Source organism: Leucopleurus acutus, assembly GCF_964270905.1.
Source record: "Leucopleurus acutus genome assembly, chromosome: 2".
Classification (NCBI taxonomy): Eukaryota; Metazoa; Chordata; class Mammalia; order Artiodactyla; family Delphinidae; genus Leucopleurus; species Leucopleurus acutus.
In genome coordinates this window covers 57806179-57827374 of record NC_139143.1, presented here as the reverse complement: position 1 = coordinate 57827374, position 21196 = coordinate 57806179, and the positions used below count along the sequence as shown (strand labels likewise).

At 36.4% G+C, this 21196-nt stretch overlaps 1 protein-coding gene across 3 annotated transcripts in view; it reads left to right on the top strand.

Moving 5' to 3' along the window:
- Positions 1 to 21196, top strand: part of CEP350 (centrosomal protein 350) — a 139534-nt gene that overhangs the window by 100562 nt on the left and 17776 nt on the right. For all 3 annotated transcript variants that reach the window (XM_082834429.1, XM_082834430.1, XM_082834428.1), the window contains exons 30-36: positions 2075 to 2219; positions 6733 to 6893; positions 9734 to 9870; positions 12853 to 12935; positions 13950 to 15952; positions 16813 to 17220; positions 17321 to 17467. In XM_082834429.1, coding sequence (XP_082690555.1) covers positions 2075 to 2219; positions 6733 to 6893; positions 9734 to 9870; positions 12853 to 12935; positions 13950 to 15952; positions 16813 to 17220; positions 17321 to 17467 — 3084 coding nt within the window. The remainder of the gene's footprint in view (positions 1 to 2074; positions 2220 to 6732; positions 6894 to 9733; positions 9871 to 12852; positions 12936 to 13949; positions 15953 to 16812; positions 17221 to 17320; positions 17468 to 21196) is intronic.

Here is a 21196-nt window from a genome sequence, read left to right as displayed (position 1 = left end):
AGTTCTTATTATAGTCTGTTTTGTCATGTAATAGAAACAATAAGACCTTAAACCACACCAGTGTGCCTTTTCTTTTTTTTTTTTTTAACATCTTTATAGGAATATAATTGCTTTACAATGGTGTGTTAGTTTCTGCTTCACAACAAAATGAATCAGTTATATATATATATATATATATATATATATATATATATATATATATATATATATATATGTTCCCATATCTCTTCCCGCTTGCGTCTCCCTCCCGCCCACGCTCCCTATCCCACCCCTCTAGGTGGTCACAAAACACTGAGCTGATCTCCCTGTGCTATGCAGCTGCTTCCCACTAGCTATCTCTTTTACATGTGGTAGTGTATATATGTCAGTGCTACTCTCTCACTTCGACCCAGCTTATCCTTCCCCCTCCCCGTGTCCTCAAGTCCATTCTCTACATCTGTGTCTTTATTCCTGTCCTGCCCCTGGGTTCATCAGAACCTTTTTTTTTTTTTTTTTTAGATTCCATATATATGTGTTAGCGTACGGTATTTGTTTTTCTCTTTCTGACTTACTTCACTCTGTATGACAGACTCTAGGTCCATCCACCTCAATACAAATAGTTCAATTTTGTTTCTTTTTATAGCATAACAATATTAAATATTATAAGTGAACACAAACATTGTTAAAGCCTCTTTGTGTTTAAAAAAAAGAATCCACCTAAATTCAGTGTGTCTTAAAGTCACTTCTATAATAAGAAGTAATATTTATTGAGTGTTTACTTACCAAGTGCCAGGTAGTATGCTGAATGCCTTATGTAGATTATCCTCACAACAATTCTTTAGATTTTAAGCCCCACTCTGAAGCTTAGCAGGCTAAGAAACTTGCCCATAGTCACAGGGATAGGAAGTGGTGATAGCTAGGAATCAAATCAGACATTCTCACTTCCACTTGATATCAAGGTAGAAATTACACCCTTTGTAATAAATAATCTCATTTAGGCAGTCTTCTTATGCTCTTTTTCTTCCCTTCCCGCTTCCATTTCTCCTTCTTTCCTTCCATAAAAGTAGTACATTAGTATATTTAAATTTTTTTCAGTTTTATTGACATGCAATTGACACACAGCACTGTGTGAGTTAAAGGTGTACAGCATAATAACTTGACATATATATATATATATATATATATATATATAGTGAAATGATTACCACAATAAGTTTAGTTAATGTCCATCACCTCATATAGTTACAAAAAGTTTTTTTCCTTGTGATGAGAACTTTTAGGATCTACTCTTTTAGCACCTTTCAAATATACCATATAGCAGTGTTAACTATAGTCATCATGTTGTACATTACATCCCCAGTACCTATATGTCTTATAACTGGAAGCTTATACTTTTCAACCAGCTTCACCCAGTTCCCCCACCTCTCCACCCCCACCTCTGGTGACCACAAGTCTGATCTCTTTTTCTATGAGTTTGGGTTTTTTTAGATTCCACATATAAGTGAGCTCATATAGTATTTGTCTTTCTCTCTCTGACTTATTTCACTTAGTACAATGCCCTCAAGATCCATCCGTGTTGTCTCAAATGACAGGATTTCTGGTTTGTTTGGGTTTTTTAATGGCTGAATAGTATTTGTGTGTGTGCATGTGTGTGTGTTTGTGTGTGTGTGTATGTCATATTTTCTTTATCCGTTCATCTGTTAATGAAGACCTACCGTATGATCCAGCAAATTCAGTTCTGGATATATATCTGAAGGAAGTGAAATTACTATGTTGAAGAGATATCTGCACCCCCATATTTAGTATTTTTAAAGTTAAAACGAATAAGGGGGTAAGTATCACTGATTCAGTAGCCACTCATAATTTATTATAAACATTTTTTGAAAGCATGCTTTTTTATAACTTTTTTCTCTACCTTTAAAAAATCAAGATCTTATCCTTAGTATATTTTGCAAACTTTTTTCACTTTTTATTTCATAAAGTTATTTAAAACTCTTTGTAAATATTATCTTCAACTGGTTCGTATCTTGAATTTTAAATAGAATTTTACAACTGTATCACAAAACGGTTCCCATTTGATTTTCTGTTTGAACAGTCACCTCCTAAAAGCTGCACATCTGTGTCAAAGCAGGAGTCTAGCAAAGGAAGTCATAGAACTGGAGGACAATGTCGTCTACCCGTCAAGTCCCATCAACACTGTTATAGTTGGTCAGATGAGTCATTATCTATGACACAGTCAGGTAAGACTAACAAGGAGGAGTTAGTTTTCTTTGCACTATATTTGAATTCCTCTTTAATAAGCTTTGTCTAACTGTATGGCTGGTAAAATGTTATTCTTTGTTTCATTTGTAAAGACTTTTTTCTTGCCAAGACTAAATCGCATAATTCTTTGCTTTTCATTGATAATTATATCCCTAATTACACCAATATGATAAATTGTTATATTCTTGGATGTTAATAGTCATTTATTCATCACACATTCTTTGAATTTTTGGTGTGTGTCAGGCACTGCTTATGTGTTCCCATAGTGCTCTGCTCTTCAACTTGTTATACCAGGCAACACATAAATTGTAATCAAACTTTACACAGCAGGTTTCCCCTACTAGAATATAGACTTCTGCAAAGGAAAGTCCTATGTTTTAACAGTTGTAGCACCAGGCCCTAGCAGCTACTTTGCATTGCACATAGTAGGTATTTATTAAATGTTTCTTGAATGATTTAATGATGACAGTGAGGAGAAATAGGAGGTGGTAGAGCCAGGGTAGCATAAGACTAAAGGGAGGAAAAGTAGAGAAGAGACTGCACATGGCAGTGGGGAGCATTATCTGTTTTCCCATAACCTCTATCATACTGTAAATCTCTGTGGCATATAGATTACGAAAGAATAAACAGCCTTTACTCTAGAAGACTTGATTCAAGGCATTGATCGTGGGAGGCATATCTAGACAGACAATACTTGGTTTATGTAGGATTCTGAGGAAGATTAATACCATGTTGAGTGTATGTCTTTTGAGTTCATTTTCAGTTTTCTTTTGAGAGTAGACATTTAGTAAAGGAAAAAATACTATTCATTTTTTGATCTTTGATTCTATTCTGTACCCCCTTTGTTTTCAATGTTTTAAACAGTAATAAATCATGGATTTTTTCCCCATGCCCATATTTATAGATCTCCTTTATTCTTTGAATAACTGCATAATATTTCAAAGGGTAGGTATACCATAATTTATTTAACCATTTCCCTAGTGATAGTCATGTAGGTTTTCTCAAAATTTTCAGTATTTCAAATAATGCTGTAATGAACATCTTCATTTATATAGATCCCTGTTGAATATTTCAGTAGGAATAAATTCTTAGAAATGGAATTACTGGATCAAGCCAGTAATTAAAGTTGAAGAATGTTGTCTGTCATATTTAAATTGTTTTTTTTTAAGATTTATTTATTGTTTATTGTATTTATTTTGGGGTGTGTCAGCTCTTAGTTGCAGCACGCGGGATCTTTGTTGAGACATGGGGTATCTTCATTGTGGTGCGTGGGCTTCTTTCTAGTTGTGGTGTGCAGGTTTCTCTCTAGTTGTGGCATGCAGGTTTTCTCTTCTCTAGTTGTGGCGCACGGGTTCCAGAGCGTGTAGGCTCTGTAGTTGGCAGCATGCGGGCTCTAGTTGAGGCGCGTGAGCTCAGTAGTTGTGGCACACAGCTTAGTTGCCCCGCGGCATGTGGGATCTTAGTTCCCTGACCAGGGATTGAACCCACGTTCCCTGCATTGCAAGGCAGATTCTTTACCACTGGACCACCAGGGAAGTCCCTGTCTGTCATATTTATCTGTTGCAAGTGATTAGCATTTTTATATATTTGCTTTCATGTACTCTGGTGAAAAGTTACTGCCAGTAGAATAATATGTCAGTGGACATAAACTTGGTACTTGGAAATATGGATTCTCATCATGGCTCTATTACATACTGATGACTCTCTTTAAGTTTCCTTCCCATATTAGATAATCTTTTCTATCTGTAGCAATGGAAAATAATATCTTAACCATCCTTGCATGAGTTATGCAACAAGGATTAATGATAATATTTATAAGATACTGTTTTATTGGTAAAACATATTTAAGCAAGAACAGCTTTAGAAAAACAGCTCTGAGATTTTTCAACTATAATGCCATCTACCTATTCATGATGACATCATTTATATGCAGTATTTATGGAAGTGGTAAATTTTAATGTAGTGGAGTTATATAATACCTTTCTCACTTAAGTGATGGAGAGTTTGTTATAAACCAAATTAATACAGTCAGCATGTGTCAGATAATCAAACTTAATTTTTTTTTCTTTTTTTTTTTTTGCGGTACACGGGCCTTTCACTGTTGTGGCCTCTCCCGTTGCGGAGCACAGGCTCCGGACGCGCAGGCTCAGCGGCCATGGCTCACAGGCCCAGCCGCTCCGCGGCATGTGGGATCTTCCCGGACCGGGGCACGAACCCATGTCCCCTGCATTGGCAGGCGGACTCTCAACCACTGCACCACCAGGGAAGCCCCCGAACTTAATTTTTGATTGAGTTATTCTGTCCATCTGCTTATTCTGTCTTGATGTGTTTCAACAAACTGAAGTATCATTTACCTGCCACTTCCCCTGTCCCCTCACCTTCCAAAAAACCCTGTAGGAGAGAATTTCATAAAGACAATGCATTCATCTAGAAAATCTCTTGGATTAAAAAAAAAAAATTATAGAGATTCTCTTAGATGTTACTGATGATAAACACTGTTGTAATACTCGATTTGGGCATATATAAAATGTATTCCCATTCACTCTCATAGACTTTTACTTAATCTCTACCCTTCATTTGTAGGATTTTCGTTTCTTTAGTACTTAAAAATAAAAACATTTCCCAAGGTCTTTCATCTAAAACTTGAAGTTTCTCATCATCTGCTATTAAATCTTCACAATCATAGATGATAAAGATATTTTTATTTTAAAAAATCACTGTTGACATATCCAATTTTTAAAATATATTCATTTAAAATAAACTTTTTGGGGGCAGAGTTGAAACTAAGTCTGTGGGAGTGTAGTAGTCACCTATAAAATTTTATCAAAGTAACATCTCAAGTTTTGGAAGCACATAAAGAATACACAGTTAAAAGAATACACAGCTGTAGAAGATGCAAAGATATGGGTTAATACTTCATTTTAGAAAGATTATAATTTTTTGCCCAGCCTACAGTCCTACCCCCAATTATTGTACTAGAATCATCAGTTAAATCACTGTAAAGCTTACCGCTAAGGTTCAGAGTCTTTTAACCCTGAAACCAATTGATTATTTTCTTCAGAAATTAAAAGAAAGCATGAGCAGGATATTCAGTTGATATCTCATCTCTACAACCTTTTTTAGTTTTAAACCAAAAAATATGTTACATAAAATATGGCCACATAAAAATGTTTGTTTTATGTGTGCTAATACTACCACCATTTACTGAGCTGTAATAGTAGTCCAGGTACTGTGCTCCATGCTTTATATACCTTATTTAATTTTCACATCAATTCTAGAAATTGGTAAGTGTCAAACACCTTACCGATTACTAGTAATAGATCCTGAGTTGAAAATGGCCTTTATTGTTACTTCATTTTATGAGTGTTGATCACTAAGTAGTAAACTTTGCCCATGCTAAGGGCTCAGTCTGATGCGACTACTGGTATAAGATGGATATAACTTCCTAGTATACCTTAAGTTAGGACATAAAAGTGGCAGGAACTTAGATGTCATTATTTGTAATCCAGATATTTAGATCACATTGCAAAAAAAGACTATTATCTTTTTAAAATAAATTCTGTGACTAGTTCTATGCAGTTTAATCTGAAGTGCTTGAAAAAACCTGATTGTTTATGATATAATGTCGTAATGTACATCTGAGTCTTCAGATTTGTGTACAATAGTATTTCTCTTATAAGACTATTAAATGTCTCACTCATTAAATGACACCATTGTGTGATTCAGGGAGGAGGTGTGAGGAACAGTCTTTTTTTTTTTTTTCTATGTAATTTCCATGTGTAGTGAAATAAACAGTGTTTTTAAATGATACTTATTTTTATAAGATATGCATGACACTTACAATGAAATGTCTTTTTCATGATTTTGCTATGACTGGACATCTACTTTATGTGTATATATGTGTCTGAATTGTTGGGAAGAAAATAAGATTTAACTAGTTTCATTTCAGTTATTTTAAATATTTTAAGAACTTCCAAAGAAAGCTTACTGCAGAGTATATTTCTTTATAATTTTTCTCTCTCCTTTTATGTGATGTTAAGACATCAGCTGATGACTCACAATCAATTTAAAATGTTAAAATTCCACTTTGATTTTAATATGACTTAAAAACTATCAAACTACTATTAATAACCAAGAGGAATTACAGTTAAATATGGCTGTCTTGTCACCAGGAACTAAATCCTTGCAGAATGTCCAAAGTTTACTAACCAAAAGTTTTTCAACTTCCAGCTGCTTATCTTATCAAGAACAGGGTACCTTGAGATTTATTTGCAGTTTCAAATAGTGCAATTAGAAAGTGAAAACAGATAGGAAGACACCCACCCTCCCCATAGAGATTTAGGGGAAAAGAAAGGATGCAAATCACTAATAATTTTTTTCTGAAGCTCAAATTTTAAATGTTAGATTGACTTTACATTGGTGCTTTTTATTAATAGTTAATGAGTTAACTTTATTTTTAAGTTAAATAAAAAGATTCTGTATCTCTTTTAGAAACTACATCTGACCAGAGTGACATTGAAGGTAGGATCAGAGCCCTGAAGGATGAGCTGCGGAAAAGAAAATCAGTTGTGGACCAACTGAAGAAGGAACAGAAAAAAAGGCAAAAGGAAAGACTGAAAGCCCAAGAAGCCAGTCTAATCAAACAATTGGAGGTTAGAAATAAGAAGAAAGGGGTTTAATTTCAAGGCTAATATAAATGTGAACCCTGAAATGTTTTTAGTGTTGTTAATAAAGTAATGGATTAGAATTTTTCAATATTAATTTTGTACCACATTTTAACCTAACTTTAAAAAAAAATCTGAACAAACTCTTGCTTGAAAGATTAAATTAAATATTAAATTAAAATGTTAAATATTATAATATCAGGTATTAAAGTAAATAGTAAAAGTATTAAAATAAGTTTTTTTCTAAAGAAGAAAGATTAGGCCTATGAAAGAAAAATTGATATCCGTGTCCTCTAAAGCAAAGAACCATTAGATAAATAATCCTAGCTATTGGAACTGTTACTGCCTTTTTTTTTTTTTTAAAGCGGAGTGGTGTTTCATGCCACATGACTTATTAGTACGACTCTTTGTACTGTTTGAATGGCTCCTAAATAATAACTCTAAACTTGACTTTCCTTAACTCTAGCAACCTTCCCTGATCCTACCCCAGTCTGGAAACCTAGTTTTTATGTCTTCCTCATTCTGTTTTCTCCCATCCATTCAGTCACCAGATCCCATTGGTACTTTTTTCATAAATCTTCTTGCTTGTCCCTTTCCATTCCTACTGCCATCAAGCTATTTGGGGCCCTTATGTCCTCTTGCCTCTGTTGTCTACATAGCCTCTTAAATGTCCCTGCCTCTGGTCGCTTCCCTGTAGCTTACATGCATTCTGCCAGCCTAGTGTTCCTAAACACCACATTCGTTATAGAACCGGTCTGAACTTCCTGCTCATCATAAGAATCCCTTCTCATGGCCTGACCTGATCATTCAGCTTCTATCCAGACACTTCCAGTAATAGCAAATTTCAGATTTTCAAGGCAGTTGGTTTCATCGGTTGGACTCGAGGTGCTCTAAGTGTTAGAAAGCTCTTTGTTATGCTTAGCCAGAATTTCTGTTCTTTTAATCATCCTTGTGTGGTAACACCAAACATGTGTCCTCCTACATTAATTAATCAGGTGCATATTTATGTGCTGGAAACTCAGCTAATTACTTTACACGTATTTTTCATTTTATCCTCAAAGTAACAAGGTGTAGATATTACTATCCCTCTTTTACAGATGAGGAAACTAAGTTTTAGTGAGATTAATGATATCCAGAGACACACAGCTCACATGTGTTAAAACTAGGATTTTAATCTAGCTCGAATTCCAAATTCTGTGGTCCTGCTGTTACACTACATTATCTTCCACATAGAAAATAGACCTGCTAACAGATCTGGAGAAGATAGACGTTTACACAGGCACACAATACAGAGATGGGAATGGGAATTGTAACTTGCACATATGTTTAGAAGTAAGAAAAAGTGGTTAAGATTCAGTGGCCATGCTGAGAAGTTCATGTTGGAAAGTAGTGAGGAACAAAATTTAAAAATAAAGATCATGTTCAGGGCCTTAGAAACCAGACTGATAAGTTTGGACTTCATCCTGTATAGGTCTGTAGCGTTCAACCTGACTATACATTAGAATTAACGGAGGAGCTTTTTTGAAAAATACAAATATCCAGGCTCACTTCCAGAGATTTTGATTTAATTGGTCTAGGGTGGGGCCCAGGATTTAAAAGTACTGCTATAGGTCATGTGGAGCCATTGAAAGCTAAATGAAATACTGTTAGATTGAATGGCATTGCCCAAAAAGTTCATTAATAGGTATGTCACCCGGAAGGATATCTAGAGAAGGATACAAAAGATCCATCTCATTCAACATTCTATTAAACGGTTTAAATAAAGGCAAAAGAAAGTTCTGTATTTAGATTTTACAATTATAGTATATGATAGAGAAATATATAATACATAGCAGTTCATATGAAAAAAACCTTTTGGATTTTATTTGATCACATATTTAATAAATGAACTACACTCATATAAGTATAGCTTTCAGATCTGAGAAATCATTGTCCTTATGTATACCTAGCTAGCCAAATCATCTAGCTGTAGTATATGTTTAATACCAATGTTTATCAAAACATTGACAGTTCAGAAGAAGGTAACATAGACGGTGATAGTTATAAAAATAGTGATTTTAGCATAAGTTTTAGGGAACTGCAGCAGTTGACAAACATCCATCTGCTCATTCACTCAGCCTTCTTTGAGCCAGACACTGTGAATAGGTACTGGACATACCGTGTTGAGCAAAACAGCTGTGGTCTTAAATGTGAGAGAAGTAAAAGTAGGGATTAATTTTAGGCTAGAAAACTGAGGAGGTTTTTCTAATAGAAGGAGGGCTTCCCTTAGATTTCATTCAAGTTAGAATTATAAATTAGTGAAGTTTTGTTTACAGAATGGCTAATGACTAAGAAATATTTTTGCAATTCTATATTATCATACTCCCAACCACTCCCTTCTCTCTCCTTGAAATTTGTATTCCTGAAGTGCTCACCCCTTAAGAAGCTTACTGCCATTGAAACTTAGTGTAAAGGCTAAACTTCTTAAAAATACCAGGAATGTGTTAAGGCATCCTTTAAAGAATAATTATATAATTAGCTAAAGAAGTTTTTTAATGTGGCACGGCCTGAACTATTGCTTCAAAAGTATTAAACTTCTGTAGACTGAGACTGTCATTTCCTAATTGATATTAGTATTACAATTATACAGCTTGCTTATATATAGACTATTTCAAGAAGGCTATACAAGTAACTGATTTTAGAACTCTGGGAAATAATACTGATGCAGGGAGAAAGAATTTTATATCTTTTTTACGGTTTGAATATTTTACCATAAAATATACTATTTTATAATTTAAGATAGTTTAAAAAATTCTGTGTAGTGACTCCTTTGATTTTTCTAAACTTAGTCATATGATGAATTCATTAAGAAAACTGAAGCCGAGCTTAGCCGAGATTTGGAAACATCACCAACAGCCAAGCCTCAGATTAAAACGCTGTCCTCAGCTTCTGAAAAACCCAAGATCAAGCCCCTTCCACTACACAGGTAGAAATTTTTGATAACTAACCTATATTCTGCCTTGTTTGAGAAAGGAATAAGGAAAGGTTTTAAGTAGAAGCTATCTTTTAGGTAACTGTGAAATTGTAGAAGTGAAAATATTGGTTTATATTTTCAGTTTCACTAAAGTAAATTTGTTATTTATGATATAATCACAAATAGAATTTATAATAAGATACAGATTTTAAAGTATATTTTGAATCCTGAAATCTGATGGGAGCTGTAAAAATAGTACTCTCCAGCATTGCTATTATAGCATTGTAGGTTGGTATAGTTGTTTTGGAAAACAATTTGGCAATGTTTCAAAAGTCAAAAACAATCTGTAACTTTTGACTCAGTAATTCCACTTCTGAAAATCTAGCTTGAGAAAATATGGGCTATCAAAAATATCTATTTACATGAATATGTTTATAATAACATCTTTTATATTATGTTTATAACATAAACACTGGAAGCAGCCTTTATGTCCAGAACTGGTGAATAGCCCAGTAAATGATGGTTCTTTCCAGGGATAGAATATTATGCAATCAGTGAATACAAATACAGAAGATACAAAGTAGCACTATTAGAATATATAAATGGTATATAAGAAAGTCAGGTAGTAATATTTAAACTAAATTTTGAGTGAGTAGAGGTTATATAGGTAAGTGGGACTGAGAAATAGGGGATATTTCAGAGAGAAGGGCACTCATGAGTGACCAGAAGCAACGGAGAGCTTGGCATATCATGGAAGCTGAACATCATAGGATGTAGCTGGAGTTAGGAGAAGAGACTGGAAAAATAAAAAACAAATTGTGATAACCTTGTACTCACGCATTCTTAGTAGTTTCTAATTTACTTTTTTAGAAGATGTGACGCTGTTAAATTTTTTTTAAAAGCATATTTTAGGATATTTTTTAGAAATATTTTAGAAATATTTTTTACAAATGTTATAGAGGCTCATTACAATTAATTTAGCATTACCTGGGTTTGAATCCTGACTCCAGTACCAGCTAGCTTTTTAATTTGGGGCAAGTTATTTAACCTGTCTGTGTTTCAATTTTGTAATAGGGATTTAGATCCCTATACCAACACCTGAGTAATAAACTTGTTATGAGAGTTAAAAGACTTAACGTAGAACAGGGCCTAGCACACAATTAGCACTATGTATTAGTTGTTATTATTATTGCTACTAGAATATTGAGGGAAGTGGTAAAAAGATAAAAGTTTAAATCGTATCATACCTAACTATCCCAAAACAACAAATGTCAACAATTAGATATATTTCCACCTAGGATTTTTTTTTTTTTTTTTTTTTTGCGTTACGCGGACCTCTCACTGTTGTGGCCTCTCCCGTTGCGGAGCACAGGCTCCGGACGCACAGGCTCAGCGGCCATGGCTCACGGGCCTAGCCGCTCCGCGGCATGTGGGATCTTCCCAGACTGGGGCATGAACCCGTGTCCCCTGCATCAGCAGGCGAACTCTCAACTACTGCGCCACCAGGGAAGCCCCATCTAGGATTTTTTATGCTTAGATTTTGTGTGTAATTTTGTTACTTATACATTTTTCCTTTATATTACATTATACATAAGTTCTATTTTAATTTCTACAATCCATTGAATGGTTTTATAGTTTTATTAACCAGAGAATGGTAGAATCAGATTTCTGTTTAGAGAAATCTTTCTGACTACAATATGAAGGAAAGATAGAAAGGGGTAAGTTTAGAAGCAGGGATAACAGTAGTCTAAGCCAGCCCTCAGATAATGCACTGTAATAAGAATAGAGAATAGGAGGTCGATTTTAGGAATTTTTAAGAAGTATACTTTACAAATTAAAGTGCTAGATAGGGAAGCAGGAAAAAGCTGGATGACTCCCGTGTTTCTCTTAAATAGTAGTTTGTTGGGTCAAAGTTCCACTAACCTAATGGAAAATTAGGTGTTCTTCGGTGGGAGTCTTATGATTTTGGTTTTAAAATATTAATTTTGAGGTACCTGTAGTTCATCTAAGTGGAATTATCCAGGAAAGATGTTAGCTTTTTAATTTGGGGTGATCAGCATATAGATGGTGGTTGAAGCTATAAATATAACAACATTTGGGTGAACGTTTGGGTGAAAAAGGTCTGCAAATTCAGAGAGAATAAAAGGGAGCCAAGTACTAAATATGATAAAATAGCAACATTTAAGGGGGTTATAAAGAAGTAGGAGTAGAAGCCAAATATTATGACTTAGCAAATAAAAAGAAAGCAAGAAAATGAAGATTGTGAATGTCAACTTAAAGCATGAAAGAGGACAGTAGCACCAGGTGGAGGAATAAAGAATTGAGGGGGAAAAGTCTGCTCAGTATTCTTTAACAACCTAAATGGGAAAAGAATTTTAAAAAGAATAGATATATGTATAACTGAATCACTTTGCTGTATACCTGAAACTAACACAACATTGTAAGTCAACTACAGTCCAATATAAAATAAAAACTTTAAAAAACAAGGGAAAAAAAAGATCGGGGGGGGTGGGATTTTTTTGAGGCTTGAGGCATGCATATAAGTTCAGGCGAAAAAAGTCACCAGATTGAAGGACTAAAGATTGTAGGAAAAAGAATGGACAGTTGAAGAGTATCATCAGTGAGGCTGTGGAAATGTATGGGATTTGGGGCAGAAAGAAGTTTGAACAAGTGTGAGAGATACACCTTTTTCTTCCTTGCAGACAGGAGGAAAGGCAGTTGGGATGGCTGTGAATATAGATAAATTTGTAGGTAAAAAGGTTGAAGATAAGAAGGGTCATGCTGATGGCCTCTGTTTCTCTCATTAAAAGAGGCAAGATCATCTACTGAGTGTGATGAAGGCCACAAATAGACATGGTGGAAGTGGCAAAGGTTGGAATACTTCCTGCGAAGAAGAAAAAAGAAGCAGTTGTCTAAGAATTGACTGCTTTTTGTTACCAGTTATTACAGTATCAGCAATACATTTATTTCTGTTTATTAATTTTTCTACTTTAGATCTGAAACAGCAAAGAATTGGAAATCACTGACAGAGTCAGAACGTTCCAGAGGATCCCTGGAGTCTATTGCTGAACATGTTGGTATGTAACTAGAAAAAATAATCACATAGTATCTACATAGACTAAAGATTATACAAGTTACAAAATTCCACCTCTGCAGCTTTTTGGTTAAAAAGTGAATTTCTTAAAGATAATAGATTATTTAATATTTTAAGTTACTTTTACTTTTATTTTAAGTTATTTTAAGTTACTATTTTAAAGTGATTTGTTGGTTATGCCTAAGTTATGTGAATCAGTCTTTATTGTCCCAATAACTGATGAAAACTGAGGCATAAAGACATTAATCCAAAATGGCTGTGAGTGTATCGTCATTATCTAAATTCTCCCTTAATCAGATTTTGTATCTGATTATATACATTTTCAGCCTATGCTGTTTCTCAGTGTAAGTAGTTACATACATTTTTTTTCAATTTAATCCAAAGAAAGATAAGAACTATTGAAAATAAAGTGTAATTCAATGAGGAAATAAAACTGAGACATGAAAAAGCCTACCTAGTAACAATGACAAAACAGAGATTTGAATTTAAAACTTGTAATTCGTGGTTTGTTAGTTCATCAAACCTTATTTTCTTCTTATTTTGCAATTTTAGCTCTTAAAGTGCTATAGTTGCAGAAATAATTGATTTTTTTTCCTTTTTTACATTCAAGAGGTTAGTTGAAGTCCCTGCATTTGTCCTTCCTTCATTGCTTTTGTTTTCGAAGAATATATGTAATATCCATCATACAATTCTGTTTTTGCATGATTTGAGGATTAACATTTCCATAAACTTCGATCCATTTTTCTTTACTTTGTAAGTTGACAACACTTAAAAAATTATACCAAACTTTAAATTTTCAGTCATTTTTTAAATGTTTTGTTTATTGTTGGTACAGTATATTCTCTTAAAGGAAAAACTTAACCTTATACTGTAACCTGTAAAACAGGTCCTATTTATTGACCAGAGCTTTTTCTCACCAATATTTAGCTTTTATTTAAACTTTGGTTCCAGAAATTGAATTAGATAATTTTGATGTGATCTTTTTTTTCCCTTTAAGATGCTGCATTGGCAGGTTCTGAGAGATCAGTGTCAGAAAGCTCTTTATCTGCATATGCAAAGAGAATGATTGAATTGGACAGTCGAACAGAAGAGCACTTTCAGACTTCTTCTCCAATTCTCAGATCATCAAGGAGAACCAGAGCAGACTCTGGAGATTCTCTAGAAAATGTCCCTTCATTACCTCTTCTCAAAGAATTAACTGCCTCTAATAGAATTCTTGATGTGTCAGATGCCAAGGTTGAAAAAGAATCTAGTCAAAAATCAGAAATACATGAAGTAGAATATGCAAAATTGGAGGAGAGTGCAATTGAAGATGCCTATTCTAAACAATCTAGGAAGCCTGATGTCTTCCTGAAACTAGACCTGGAACAGGGAGATTCATCTGAAATTCTTTCAAGGAAAGATCTTTCTTTAGATTCTATAAGTGTTCAGAAAGACTTAGTTAGATTAGCCATTGAAAATCTTCATAAAAAAGAGTCAGAAGAGAGACAGTCAGATCAAGATATGGGTCATAGTGCAAACATCCAATCAGAAAAAGACACTCACGTACAAAAGAATATAAAGGGCAGAGACTCATCTTGGTCAGAACATCTTTTTGCATGTAAAGAGATATCATACTCTGAAGATTTTGAAGTATCTTCTTTCAAGAAAGACATTTCAGCTGAATTGTACAAAGATGACTTTGAGGTGACATCTTTGTTGTCACTCAGGAAAGACTCTCAGTCTTGCAGAGAGAAGTCACAGGCAACAAGGATCTCTAGAAGTAGAGCCACTAGCTTTGGTAGTGATGATGAAATCAGTGAGAGCCTCAGTGAGAAAAGCCTTTCTATTCATAGCAGTGTCCATTCTGAAAGGCTATTAGAACTCAAGTCCCCCACTGAGCTTATGAAAAGTAAGGAGCGCAGTGATGTAGAGCATGAACAGAGACTTACTGAATCCCCTTCCTTAGCTTCAGCTTCTCTTGCAGATGAGTTACTTGATTTTCACATCGGTGATAGGGTGTTGATTGGCAATGTTCAGCCAGGAACTCTTCGATTCAAAGGTGTGACTAGTTTTGCTAAAGGATTTTGGGCTGGAGTGGAGTTGGATAAACCTGAAGGAAATAACAGTGGAACATATGATGGCATTGTATACTTTGTGTGCAAAGAGAAGCATGGGATTTTTGCTCCTCCTCAAAAAATATCTCACATTTCAGAAAACTTTGATGACTATGTAGACATAAATGAAGATGAAGACTCTTATTCAGATGAACAATATCAATACTATAATCAAGAACAAAAAGATACAGAGGGTCCCAAGTTTGACAGAGAAAAGGATGCGATTGAGTGTTTTTATAAGGAATCTCAACCTAGTATGCATGACACAGAAGCCTCAGTTGATAGAAGCCTTAAAATAGAAACAGACAATATACAGGACATTTCTGGAGTACTTGAAGCCCATATTCACCAGCAGAATTCAGTGGATTCACTGATTTCTTCAAAGGAAAACAAAGACCTTGTTTCTGGTGCCACGGAAAAGGTTTCCACTGCTGTAGAAGACAATGCTTTAGGTAATACCTTTTCTGAAGAATTAAGGAAGCAACAGCAGTTTACCGAAAAGGAAGAGAACCTATATCCAGAAGTTTCAGAAAAGCTTTCTACCCCACTTCTGGACCTTTTAGCAAGAGAAAAGAACCAATTGGAAGCCCAGCTGAGGTCACCACCAAGTGAGGAAAAAAAGTCAAAGGAACAACTAGAAACAGTCAGCTTACTGACAGATAGTTTACTAAAAGTCTTTGTGAAGGACACAGTCAGTCAACTACAACAAATCAAAAAAGCTAGGAATGAGAAAATCCAGCTTAGCAATCAAGAGCTTCTTGTTGATGATCAAAAGAAAGTACCACCCCAAGGCCTATCCCAGAATCTTGAGGAACAGTCACCAAGTGTTCCAGGTTGCTTCTTAAGGTCTGAATTGGAAGATGAGAAAGAAGAGATTTCCTCACCAGATATGTGTCCTAGACCTGTAAGTATTTTGTCTAGAGAAAATGTCAATTAACCTTGCCTTTATAGTACATTTTAATTCTGTAGCTCCTGATAGGTTTTTTGGTGATGTGTTATTTGTTAAACAAAGATCACTTCAGTAGTTTGTAAAGGCCATGTAGCTGTTTTTCTGTCTGAAGTATAATTGTCCTCTATTATGTCATGAGTGGTCACTATAGAGTTGTCATAAACACTGGCAGGTTTATGCTGGGTTGAAAACCCCTGTATACTGTCCACAGATTAGATTTCTTTCTGGATTCACTGAATAAATTTATTCCGTGGAGATTTCCATTGGTTCTCAACCCAGTTCTTTTTTGGCTATGAAATTATTTGTTCACATATCTACTCAGTCATAGTTGCCTTGCAGAAATTACCACTTGTGATGTTGACTCTGGTAAAACTGAAATGTATCCATTATGACATATACTCAGACCATCAACTTATTTAGGTTGCCCATGGACAATTGAACAGCAGTAATGAATTTGAGTAACTTGAGCTAGATAATCACCAAAGGTGAGAATTTTATAACTCATTTCCATATCTCAGAAGCAAAACAGTTCTTCAGAAACAGAATAATGATGATACAAAAAGGAAAAAATGATCAATAAACATTTTATTAAAATCAGTTGTAAGGCTTATGTGAGCAGAATTACAGGAAACAGGATAGTTTTTTCTTAAATTGTTCATTAGTAGCCACCATATCGTTTCTGTCTTGCTTATTTACAGAGAAATAGTGAATATACAAATAATATATTTGCTTTGTCTTTTAAAAAAAAGCCCAAACTTGTTAAGTGATCTGAGGTTACTAAATGGTGCTCTGTTTGAATGGTTCCATTTCTGTAGGAGAGTCCAGTATTCGGTGCCAGTGGGCAGGAAGAGCTTGCTAAGAGACTTGCTGAACTTGAGATTAGCCGGGAGTTCCTGAGCGTGTTAGGAGATGATCAAGACTGGTTTGATGAAGACTTTGGTTTGAGCTCTTCTCACAAGGTACAAAAGAATAAGGCAGAAGAAACAATTGTACCTCTAATGGCAGAACCTAAGGGAGCTCTACAAAAGCCATGTGAAACATTATTGGCAGTCCCACATACTGCGGAGGAAGTAGAAATTCTTGTACACAATGCAGCAGAAGAACTTTGGAATTGGAAAGAATTAGGTCATGATCTTCACAGCATCAGTATTCCTACAAAACTGCTTGGCTGTGCCAGTAAGGGTCTAGATATAGAAAGCACTAGTAAAAGGGTGTACAAACAGGTATGTAACATGGAAGGATAATTCTAATTTTTAAACTTCTCTCTGTTGTCTGAAATTTGGATTCTTAGCCATTTTAATTTGTTTATTTTTCTCTATCAAGGCGGTTTTTGATTTAACAAAAGAGATTTTTGAAGAAATATTTGCCGAGGATCCCAACTTGAATAAGCCTGTCTGGATGAAGCCATGTAGAATCAACTCTAGTTATTTCCGACGAGTGAAAAATCCAAATAACCTTGATGAAATCAAGGTAAACTGAAAAGTGTAGAGTATCTCCTTTCTTGATTTGCTCTTCATTTGTACAGATCTGTAAATGTCGTAAAAGCAAGTATTATTATTATTATCTTCTATATTATTCACCATTCTGTCCTCAAGGCCTGTCCCATAGTAGGTATTCAGTAAATATTTGTTGATTCGTTCAGTCCATGAGCAGTAGAGGGATGAGGGTGAGAGGGAATCCCAAATCCTCAACTTTTTGCAGAACAAATATATATATATATATATACTATAATATTTAAGAAAAAAAATCAGCAAATATTCAGGGAGATAAATTATTGCAATTCATAGGAGTTTTAGGTGAGTTTTTAATGACTTAGAGATAGATATAATATTCTAAAAGTACATGAAAACATGTCATATATCAAACATGCCAACCCTAGACACGTAGATGTTAACTTTCCATCTTTGATTTTGGAGGTTTCAGATTGGTTACGTAGTTTTGAAATATGTGGGAGAGTAATGTGATATACAAAAAGTATTGCTTGTTGTCTGAGAAGCCCCTGAAAAGATTAAGTGCCCTTAAGAAAAGATTAAGCTACAAGGACTCTCAGCAAACCAACTTTAAAATCACATTGGTGGAGAGAGGGGGAAAGATGGCGGAAGAGTAAGATGTGGAGATCACGTTCCTCCCCACAGATACATCAGAAATACATCTACATGTGGAACAGCTCCTACAGAACACCTACTGAACGCTGGCAGAAGACCTCAGACCTTCCAAAAGGCAAGAAACTCCCCACATACCTGGGTAGGGCAAAAGAAAAAAGAATAAACAGAGAAAAAAGAATAGGGACGGGACCTGCACCAGTGGGAGGGAGCTGTGAAGGAAGAAAGGTTTCCACACACTAGGAAAGCGCTTCGCGGGCGGAGACTGCGGGTGGTGGATGGGGGGAGCTTTGGCGCCGAGGAGGAGAGCGCAGCCACAGGGGTGCGGAGGGCAAAGCGGAGAGATTCCCGCACAGAGGATCGGTGCCGACCAGCCCGAGAGGCTTGTCAGCTCAAGCAGGGGCAGGCAGGGCTGGGAGCTGAGGCTCGGGCTTCGGTCGGAGCGCAGGGAGAGGACTGGCGGCGTGAACACAGCCTGAAGGAGCTAGTGCACCACGGCTAGCTGGGAGGGAGTCCAGGGAAAAGTCTGGACCTGCCGAAGACGCAAGAGACTTCTTCTTCCCTCTTTGTTTCCTGGTGCACAAGGAGAGGGGATTAAGAGCGCTGCTTAAAGGAGCTCCAGAGACGGGCGCAAGCCGCGGCTAACAGCGCAGACCACAGAGACGGGCATGAGACGCTAAGGCTGCTGCTGCCACCACCAAGAAGCCTGTGTGCGAGCACAGGTCACTGTCCACACCCCACTTCCGGGGAGCCTGTGCAGCCCGCCACTGCCAGGGTCCTGGGATCCAGGGACAACTTCCCTGGGAGAACGCACGGCGCGCCTCAGGCTGGTGCAACGTCACGCTGGCCTCTGCTGCCACAGGCTCGCCCAGCACTCCGTACCCCTCCCTCCCGCCGGCCTGAGTGAGCCAGAGCCCCCAAATCAGCAGCTCCTTTAACCCCGTCCTGAGCGAAGAACAGACACCCTCCAGTGACCTACACGCAGAGGCGGAGCCAAATCCAAAGCTGAACCCCGGGAGCTCTGTGAACAAAGAACAGAAAGGGAAATCTCTCCCAGCAGCCTCAGTAGCAGCAGATTAAATCTCCACAATCAACTTGATGTACCCTGCATCTGTGGAATACCTGAATAGACAACGAATCATCCCAAACTGAGGAGGTGGACTTTGAGAGCAAGATTTATTTTTTCCCCTTTTCCTCTTTTTGTGAGTGTGTATGTGTATACTTCTGTGTGAGATTTTGTCTGTATAGCTTTGCTTTCACCATTTGTCCTAGGGTTCTATCCGTCCGTTTTTTTGTTTTACTTTTTAAAAAAACATTTTTTTCTTAATAATTATTTTTTTATTTTAATAACCTTATTTTATTTTACCTTACTTTATTTTATTTTATCCTCTTTCTTTCTTTCTTTCTACTTTTTCTCCCCTTTTTTCTAAGCCGTGTGGATGAAGGCTCTTGGTGCTGCAGCCAGGAGTCAGTGCTGTGCCACTGAGGTGGGAGAGCCAACTTCAGGACACTGGTCCACAAGAGACCTCCCAGCTCCATGTAATATCAGACGGCGAAAATCTCCCAGAGATCTCCATCTCAACACCAACACCCAGCTTCACTCAACGACCAGCAAGCCACAGTGCTGGACACCCTATGCCAAACAACTAGCAAGACAGGAACACAACCCCACCCATTAGCAGAGAGGCTGCCTAAAATCATAATAAGTCCACAGACACCCCGAAACACACCACCAGACGTGGACCTGCCCACCAGAAAGACAAGATCCAGCCTCATCCACCAAAACACAGGCACTAGTCCCCTCTACCAGGAAGCCTACACAACCCACTGAACTAACTTTAGCCACTGGGGACAGACACCAAAAACAACGGGAACTATGAACCCTGCACAAAGGAGACCCCAAACACAGTAAGATAAGCAAAATGAGAAAACAGGAAAACACACAGCAGATGAAAGAGCAAGATAAAAACCCACCAGACCCAACAAATGAAGAGGAAATAGGCAGTCTACCTGAAAAAGAATTCAGAATAATGATAGTAAAGATGATCCAAAATCTTGGAAATAGAATAGACAAAATGCAAGAAACATTTAACAAGGACCTAGAAGAACTAAAGATGAAACAAGCAACGATGTACAACACAATAAATGAAATTAAAAATACTCTAGAAGGGATCAATAGCAGAATAACTGAGGCAGAAGTATGGATAAGTGACCTGGAAGATAAAATAGTGGAAATAACTACTGCAGAGCAGAATAAAGAAAAAAGAATGAAAAGAGCTGAGGACAGTCTCAGAGACCTCTGGGACAACATTAAATGCACCAACATTCGAATTATAGGGGTTCCAGAAGAAGAAGAGAAAAAGAGACTGAGAAAATATTTGAAGAGATTATAGTTGAAAACTTCCCTAATATGGGAAAGGAAATAGTTAATCAAGTCCAGGAAGCACAGAGAGTCCCATACAGGATAAATCCAAGGAGAAATACGCCAAGACACATATTAATCAAACTGTCAAAAATTAAATACAAAGAAAACATACTAAAAGCACCAACAGAAAAACAACAAATAACACACGAGGGAATTCCCATAAGGTTAACAGCTGATCTTTCAGCAGAAACTCTGCAAGCTAGAAAGGACTGGCAGGACATATTTAAAGTGATGAAGGAGAAAAACCTACACCCAAAATTACTCTACCCAGCAAGGATCTCACTCAGATTTGATGGAGAAATTAAAACCTTTACAGACAAGCAAAAGCTGAGAGAGTTCAGCACCACCAAACCAGCTTTACAACAAATGCTAAAGGATCTTCTCTAGACAAGAAACACAAGAGAAGGAAAAAATCTACAATAACAAACCCAAAACAATTAAGAAAATGGGAATAGGAACATACATATCGATAATTACCTTAAATGTAAATGGATTAAATGCTCCCACCTAAAAACACAAAGTGGCTGAATGGATACAAAAACAAGACCCCTATATATGCTGTCTACAAGAGACCCACTTCAGACCTAGGGACACATACAGACTGAAAATGAGGGGATGGAGAAAGATATTCCATGCAAATGGAAACCAAAAGGAAGCGGGAGTAGCAATTCT